Below are 9,047 nucleotides of genomic sequence, written 5' to 3' on the forward strand. Positions count from 1 at the left end.
TATTTGGTTGTATTGCTCTTTGGAATATTCTTACTTTGTGATTTATCAAGTGTTTATTTGAGTTCTGTTATTTCGGCTAATTGTATTAGAGTGATTTATGAGATCTTTTCAATAATTATTCAAAAAAAAAAATTTTTAAACTCAATTCACTCCCTCTTGGGGAGTCATTCTTGGGCTAACATTGTTGATCGAGACTCTGATGAAGCTCAAGAAGTTGAAGTATGTAGAGGACAGACAAAGAGAGACAGCAAAACGGTGAGAATTTTTTTCCTTTATTTTGGAATTTTTATTTAATTTCATTGAATTTTGGATTTAATTTTTCATTGAATTTTGTATCTTGGATTTAAATATATGAAAAACCCATGGTGGGGGAAAAACAGAGCCTTTTAGGGCACTAGTTTTTTGTAAAGAGAAACAAAGAGAGAGGCATTCTGACTGGATTGTACTTTGTCCTCCTTTCTCCAATTATAGTCTTACGGCGGCAACAAGTGGACATATATGAGCAGTGACGAAGCCAAAAAATTTATTGGGGAGGGCTGGAGTTAAATGAAAGTTTCAAACTAATTTAATAGTATAATAAATCTCGTTGTTATTCTTTTACTATTTATTTTTTATAATATTTTCTATATTTAATAGTGTAATAAACCTCGTTATTCTTTTACAATTTATTTTTTATTATATTTTCTGTTAATCTAGGGATATTTCTTTTTGTTTATTTCTACAAATATATGAACTCAAGTAGTTATTGTATGATATTTTGTTTATTTGGGTTTTTTATATTAAAAATTATAATAGATACAGGCAAAAAAAAAATTAAATAATAAAGTATAATTAAAGATAAGAACTAAGAGTGTAAGTGAAAATATTTAGAATATTGCATAAAATTTCAAATTATAAGAGAGTTAAGGGGAAAATAAGATAAAGTGTAGAGAAAATAAAAAACTTTAAAAAATTAAACTTTGCTTCAAGGGCACTTTAAAAATTATTAAAACAAATTAGAGGGGGCTAAATAAGAAAAGATAGGCATTAGAACTGAAAATTCAAAAAATGGGTAATGGGGGGCCTCTTGGGTCGAGCAGCTTGAGCCTCCTCTGGGCCCAAGCTGCCTCCGTCCCTACATATGAGAGACATTGAGAATGAATCATTATAAATCTCGTGTGTATGCTGTGTTTATTTTGTTATTGTTCTTGTTTGTTTGGTTTTTTTTTTTTTATCTCTTGCTCTCTCATAGTAGAAATTAGTTTGGCGTTTAATTCCAAACATCTATCGGTGTTATGACCTCAATTATTTAGACAGTGACTGGCAGAAATGTATTCCTAACAAAGATCCCCAGTGCAGAGAACAGAAAACAACTTGTCTGTCAATTAGACAATTTCATGTCACTATTTACATACTTGGAATGTCTCTTCTTTCTAATAGTGGCTTCCCTTAGAATGTCTCTACAAGGTACAAACTCTTCATTTGCTACCAAAGAGCAAAAAACTAGTGCACTCACTCACGGAATTTCATCGACCTTTACTGTTCCAAGGCTTGATTAGGCCAAAAGCGCCTCCACCTCACAACCTCCTCGTCGTTGTAAAGCTTTCTAATTCCGCCGTAGAACCCGTTCGCTTCGTTCCCTTCCTCGCGGTGGTCCTTCCTATTTATCGTCGTCCGTCTCCATCGGGAGCCAGGATTGTATTGGTTGAACTCGAGCACTATTGTATCTGTGAGTAGCAATGCCTACTTATGAGATACTCAACTAATGTAGTAATGATCCAGGAAAACACCACAAGTGTAACAATCAAATATGGAAGAACAGGATTTATCAGAACTAAAACTAAAATGGAATAAATTTGAAAAACTTTGAGATATCAAAACTACGGCCTCGTTCACTTCGCGGATTCGAGTTTTCAATTCGAACTGAGATGTGATATTTTCTGAGAGCTTTTCACTGTAGCAGAAAAAATTAGATGTGATATTTTCTTAGAGCTTTTTATTATAGAAACCAAAAACTGAAAACTCAAATCGGTGAAATGAACGAGGCCTACATTTATTAATTTTATATCATGCTTCTGATCTCTCTGTGTAACAAGCACAGAGGGAAACTCCAGAGTCGACTCATTTACATCTCGTAATCCCGGAGTTTCGTCCATTAGAAGTTCACTATTGCACACAAGAAGGTAACAATTTAAAAGAAATTCACATCTTGGTTTTGCAGGGAAAGAAGGGTGGAAAGACAGAATCCAACAAAGCAATATGTTAGCTTTTCTCAGGCTGTAGAAATATTTATAGAATTAGTCAATTAAAACATAGATTACATGGGATCCACCAAAACAGCTATAACATGTTCTCTTATTAATTTTCCCAGTAAAATTATCTTCTTCTTTTTTCAAGTATCCATAGCCTTGTTTTGAGGTTTAGTCGTTAAGAAAAGGTCATAATTTCATTGATGTTCTAGTCCTACTCTGTGAGAAATGAAAATGGAGAGAAATCTGGAAATAATCTGAAATAATTATCTTACCACTGTAATAACAACGGCAGTGATTCTCATTTCCATCACAGGGCTCCAAGTGACCAACAAGACCATACCACCAACCTAAAATACAATTTTTCCGAAATGATATGAGTCTTGATGCCTTTTTAAGTCAGTAGATTGAAATAGAAAGTTGTCTCAGAAACCAACCATAAGGGCATTCCTTGTTTCTTCTCCACTGGATCTCGATATGGTCCCCGGGTTTTAAGTCATGTAAGCAATCAGAAGCATGTAGCATAAACGGAGGAGTGTCGATCGGCGGCGCTCGTAGCCTATCCCACCCTATATTTTCCTCTGCTGTCCTCCGGCCGTGAGGAGAATACCTGCAATATGGAATTCAATATGAGTTGAAGAAAAAGGCATTTCTTTAAAGGCGAAACTTATCAATCAGACCACACAAAACAAAGCCTGGATCCGTAAAAGCTCGTGGGATATGAAATTGTAAGAATGAAAATTTGCCAATACCTTGCCTGAAAGGTGTCAGTCCGCGAATCATAGCTAAGCTGAGCATCATAACACGACAGCATAAATCCTATGTGACCATTCTGCATCAAAACAATAACCAGAAAGAGACAAACTTCAACAAATTATTTACATATTTGGCAGGTAAAGCTGGTACCAAAAAAAAAAAAAAATGGTAAAATTGTAGATAATAAGTGTAGAAAATTTTACCTCTCGATTGTAGACCTGAGCCGGGAACCAGAACTTGCCACTCTCAAGAGAAAGATACCAAGCCATGACTGAATCAACTGGCAAATTAGTCCTCACCTTGCTATTCTTTTCTATTTTTGGCCTAATCCATGAAAAGGGCTGTGCACTAAGAAGAGACTCGAACAATCCCTTTTTCGTTTTCCGATATGCGAGATTCGATCCATTCCTTGAGGCCACATGACATTGCCATTCTCGGTAAGCCCTATCACCAATCACTTTACCCCATTTCTGCTTCAAATGACTCTCCCACAAACGGTCACTAATGCACCTTTCCCTCAAAGAAGAGCAAACCCCGGCCATGCTGCACAAACCCGCCGGGGAAAGCCGCTCGAAAATGCATTCCAATGTCAATTCAGGCAAATCCAGAAGGGAAATCATCAACTCTTTCTCCTCCACATTCTCAACTAGTCTTGAACAAAAAGTCATCTTTTGCAATGAAAGGTTAATCTTGGGGACTTGGAGAAAATTTGAAGAAAAAATAGTCCTGCTTTTGCCAAACCAGGATAGAAGAAATCTGGAAAACTTCCCACAGAACCAGATTGACAGAAGTTTCAGAACACCCTCACATAATTGCAGTGCCTTGTGAGTAAAGAACTCAGAGAGAAGGATTAAGGGGACACAAGATATAAAAAAGTACAGCATAGGAGTAAATGGGATTCCAAGTTTTGAGCTTGACATCAAGAGGAAAAACAAGGAAACAAGAAAGGAGAGCTATTTGCAGATGAGCAACTGACTGTCCCAATATATATATATATATATATATATATATATAAGAGAAAGAGATGCTATATGTAATAATATATTAAAAAAAACTATTGAGTAAATTCTTCTTTTAACTGATGGAGTAAAACAAGGTCCACACTTTCTTAACAGTTATTAAAACGAGGGAAACTCTGTATACACCACAACCGACATTTTTTTTGGTTGTTAGGTAGTTAATATAACACACCAAAACTTAATAAAATAAATAATTGTTTTTATGTGACAGAAAAAAAAAATTAGTGGGAGGTTGCCTAAAAAAATGCTAGTGCTATCCACATAATACAGTAAATTCCCACAAACAAAGGGAACCAAAGAACAAGAAGGACAAGTTAAAGATTGAAAAGATGGGAGAGGGAAATAAAGAATAAAATCTTAGGAGCAATTTTTATGCTATGGATTTAGAAGGTGAAGAACACATAAAATATTAGAATAAAATAAAAGGAGATTGAGACAAAGCATTTATCAAAATCTGCGAATTTGGGTAGAAGTAATCCAAAATCTTTGGAAAGTGGAAGAAAAAAAACAGATAGAAGTAGGTGGCAATCGACCTAAATCTTATGAATTATTAGACACTGATAACATTTTCTAAACTAGAGACTCCTAATCAAAAAAAGAATAAAAAAAAATACTGGTATTAGAAGAACATATACCCAACACTTGAAGATGGACAAACCTGAAAGTGGGCCCTCCCCATTAGTCCAGAACTTCACCACAACTCCCCCTCTCTCTCTCTATCTCTCTCACTGAAAAAAAGAAAAAAAAAAGTTAGAGAAAGACAGGTCTTTAAGGGTATGTTTAGTTCGCTGATTTGAGTTTTTAATTTGAGTTAAGATGTAAAATTTGAGTTTTTAATTCGAATTGAAATATAATTTTATATGAGAACTTTTTACTGTAATAAAAAAGTTAAATGTGACTGTTTCTGAAAACTTTTTACTGTAACAAAATATAAATTAACAAAACAAACGAGGCAATGATTTTCTTGGAGATTAAAATAAAAATAAAAAAGAAATAAAAGGAGTATACTTTACGGTGGGTGACAATAATGTGGTTTAGACAGTGAGCCATATAATAAAAGCCAACCTGATCCTTTGCCTACCGTCCACCAAACTCCAACACCTTTCTTCATTCCTTCCTTCACTGTGTAACAATTCACCACCATAGATAAAAAAAATAAATATAAATTTAAAAAAAAAAATGATGGGCCCACAATTTTAAAGACCACGATTGCGACCGTTCAGATGTATTAATATTTCGGTGGAGAAGACGTGAACATATATATGTGATGAATATTATGTGTGTCTTCACGAGAAAAAGACAAGGCACTAGTTTTGCATTGTTGTTGTACCAATGACACTTCCAATGCCCCTTGACGTTGTTTTCCTCCCTGTCAGTAGCAATGTAAGATTTCTATTTCAACTTTCTCCGGTACGTTAATACACTGATAGGTCAAGTTTTTTATCCGTTAAATTTATATAAAATCACGTAAAAATTAAAAAATACGTAAATATCATAGTTAAAACACTCTAACCTACCGATACGGTAGAAGTGACAGAAAATATAAAAGAAAAAAATAAAGGGAAAAAAAAGTCTTTTTTGGTTAGCCAATTCTGGTTGTTATACTTTTACAACTGTGCTTCTTAAATTGTGGAGGAATTTTCTTCCAGTTTCATACCAGATTTTTGACTGTTTTGATATTACATTAGACTTAGATTAAAATTGAAATATTATAATTTAACATAATTTGATTAAAATTGGCAATTAAAAAAATGTACCTTATCCATATGATGAGCCACATTGTATTGAGTGAATACACCTGTCCCAACTCCAACTCAAATTTAGCAATTTTGATTTCTACTGGTAAAGTTTCAGGTAAATATATATGTATAAATAAATAAATTTTTCTCTACTAAATAAATAAATTTTTCTCTACTAAATAAATAAATTGTTGTGTTCTTATTGTACGAGAAAAATTATAATTGTACCCCTATTTAATAATTAAAATATGTAAATGAAATATTATCTATAATTATCTTTATAGTGCATACCAGCTTAGAGCGTCCGCGTAGCAAGAAAAATTTTAAAAATTATTAAATCCTTAGGCCCTGTTTAGAATTAATTTTATTTTTGTTTTTTATGTTTTTTGAGAAAGAAAAAATGAAAACGTTTTTAAAACAGCGTTTGGCGCAATAAAAACAAAAAATAAAAATGAAAACGATTTTTTAGTTTAGTGTAAAATGATAGAGAAATAAAAAATAACTTTTAGTCGTTTTTCATTTTTTGTTTACATTTCCTCATCTCTCTCGAGTAGAGAGAGAAAGAGAGACATTAATGAGTTTTTTTATACTGCTCTTAATAAAAACTACCGAACGCATTTTTAAAAATAATTTCTATCTGAGATTGAAAACGTTTTCATTTTCATTTTCATACAAAAAACAAAATCTTTTTGAAACGAGTTTCAAACGCATCATTAGGTTTTTCTCCTAAGTTGCTTGCTTACTACTGTTTTATTTGCATTTAGTTTTTGTTTTCCTAGGTCTTTTACATTTTAGTTTTCTAAGATATTTTTCTTTTAATAAAATTTTTGCTTATTTTTTTTTTAAAAAAAAGGAATATAGAAGGAAAAAGAAAGGAGGTTTTTTTTTTTGGGTTAGTTATGCATAACCAATTTTCTTCCTGTTTATGCTGTGACTGTGAATTCACATAGGCAATAATCATAGTTTACCTTATCTAATTATCTTTCAGTTTTGGAGATGCAGATAATTTATGCATAATTGTGCTGAAATTGTTCGTGCATTTTCGGACTTACCACCTTCTTAAAAAGTACAAATTGATATTTGCTTCTTGTCTTGTTGGTTTGTTATCTGAGAAGTATAAGAAGACTATATAGGGAATGTGTTCGTTTGTTTCGCTGATTCGAGTTTAAAATTCGAGTTTTATTACAGTAAAAAACTCTCACAAACAGTCACATCTAACTTTTTTATTATAGTAAAAAACTCTCACATAAAATTACATCTCAACTCAAATTTTAAATTTAAATCAGCAAAACGAACGAGACCTGACTTAACTAATTAAGGATCTGCATAGATAGTATCACTTTTCCATAATTAATATTATAGATAGGCTAGGATAATGACAAATTAGGTTTAATTAATAAGAATTTTACTACATGTTATATAGGTATGTAATATAATAGGAGCTCTTAATATATATTTATATATATAATATGTACGTCCTCTGGACATCTGAAGAGAGAATAAATGTCCAATAGCGATGTTATTAATGCACCGTCTTGGAAAGAACGAAACTTCAAACTTATAAATATGGATATAGATTTTTTTTTTTTCCTCTCAAATCTTGGAAATATCTTTGTCCCAAGATTTTGGTAATTATATGACTGTGTACATTGCGTCAGAAGGGACATCTCATTTGTATTAAATTCACTCTTTATCGTCCCGGTGTCGTTTTGTATGTTGAGGCAGGAAATTTAAGGTGCGTTTAGAGTAAGAATTTTTATTATAATTTAGATCATAATTCGTAATTTATTATAATATTTTTTTTATATAAAATAGATAAAATTAAAAATAATTTTAAATTTATGAATTAAACGTCCTCATAAACTCGTCAGTTTATGGTAGAATCAAGTGTAAAATTATTATTAAGTCATGCTTATAACCACACTATTTATTTTTCAACAAAAGCGTGAATTTGAATTCGGTCTATCACACAATAAACGAGGTATATGGACAATAAACGAGGAGGTTTGAAAAATTTGTGGCCTGAGTAAATTCAACATTTTGTAAATTAAATAGTTTAATAAATTCTTAAGGGATATCTTATAATCGTTCTTCAACTATTTGTTCCTTTATTTTTTTTTTCCTTAATTCATATATAGTTGGGTATATTGCCACACCTTAATCTGCTCTTTTCACTCCTGCTTTTAATATTTTTTATTACTAAATTACCAGTTAATAAAATTACTTTGAAGGAAAAAAAAAATATTTTAAAAATACTCTTCACTCACCTTCCTTTAAGAGGAACTTTACGCCCTTTAAATACAATATATAGTAAATACAGAATCCTAATATATTAAAAAAAATGAGGAAGAATATAAGGTGACTTCCAACATCAATAATACGAACAATACAGGGTAACAGTAAGGAATGAGGATAATACAAAAGAGAGGTTACATTACACATGACTAATGGATAGAATAAAGGAATGCATGATTGGTTCCATTTAAGTGATATTCTGCCACAAATATTGAAATTAGAGTCCAATAAATTGGAGGATCTGAATGAGGAACACATTGGAAAACCCAAAATGTTTCATAACGAAATGTAGAGCCCTAATTGCATTTGTTCCTACTCTGATTGATGGTTGGAAAAGGAAGATTAATAAGCACAAGGAAAATTGGGCTGGGTGGTCTTTTTTAACCACCTATTTTCATAAATGGCCGAACTTTTTATTTTACAAAAATTGTCGTTATCTTTACATGAGTCGATCAGTAATTGACCAACTATCAATCAGTGATTGATTGATTCCCTCTGAATTTATTAATAGTTTATCATTAATAAATATGTAATTTGTTGCTGAAAATTGATAAATTACAACTTAATTTTGGTTAAGTTGATCAATAATAAAGAATAATCGAGTCAATCAGTGATTTACTGCTAAGTCTATCAGTGATTGACAGCTAAGTTTGACAGCTGAGTCTATTAGTGATTGATTGTTGAGTCTATCAGTGATTAACCACTAAATTATTAAAAAGTGTCATTTTTATAATTTTACAAAACTGTAGCCGTTTATGAAAAATATCCTTAAAAAAACACTATTTGTGCTTAAATCCCTTAGCACAATTTAATTGTAAAGACTTTTAGTAATTATTTAAATTTAAAATTTAATTGATGAGTGATTTTAGAAGAGAAAAAAGTACATCATTTGTCATAATCTTGTGCAGGCATATCAGTGACGGAGTCAAGATTTATTGTCAGTGGGGGCTCAATTTTTTCCCAAATAAATTGAATTTTCATTTCATTTTCTGTTGTTAATTTAGTGAAAT

General features: G+C 31.7%; 1 protein-coding gene across 1 annotated transcript; it reads right to left on the bottom strand.

Annotated features, from left to right (window-relative positions):
* Positions 1–1,410: 1,410 nt before the first annotated feature.
* On the bottom strand, positions 1,411–3,914 carry LOC21397838 (F-box protein At2g32560). The gene is made up of 5 exons (XM_010114559.2): positions 3,188–3,914; positions 2,981–3,060; positions 2,666–2,838; positions 2,504–2,578; positions 1,411–1,706 (listed from the first exon to the last, which is right to left on the bottom strand). The coding sequence occupies exons 1-5, from the start codon at positions 3,902–3,904 to the stop codon at positions 1,516–1,518; spliced, it is 1,236 nt and encodes a 411-aa protein (XP_010112861.2). The 5' UTR covers positions 3,905–3,914; the 3' UTR covers positions 1,411–1,515.
* Positions 3,915–9,047: the final 5,133 nt, after the last annotated feature.

This window comes from Morus notabilis, unplaced genomic scaffold, assembly GCF_000414095.1.
Source record: "Morus notabilis unplaced genomic scaffold, ASM41409v2 Scaffold224, whole genome shotgun sequence".
In the NCBI taxonomy this organism is placed as follows: domain Eukaryota; kingdom Viridiplantae; phylum Streptophyta; class Magnoliopsida; order Rosales; family Moraceae; genus Morus; species Morus notabilis.

Excerpts from the sequence above, each read along its gene's own strand:
- LOC21397838 (XM_010114559.2), bottom strand. The coding sequence starts at position 3,904 with ATGTCAAGCTCAAAACTTGGAATCCCATTTACTCCTATGCTGTACTTT. Across the intron at positions 2,839-2,980 it reads ACTGACACCTTTCAGGCAAG|GTATTCTCCTCACGGCCGGA; the intron begins GTATTGGCAAAT and ends TCCATATTGCAG. Across the intron at positions 1,707-2,503 it reads CTGCCGTTGTTATTACAGTG|ATACAATAGTGCTCGAGTTC; the intron begins GTAAGATAATTA and ends TGCTACTCACAG.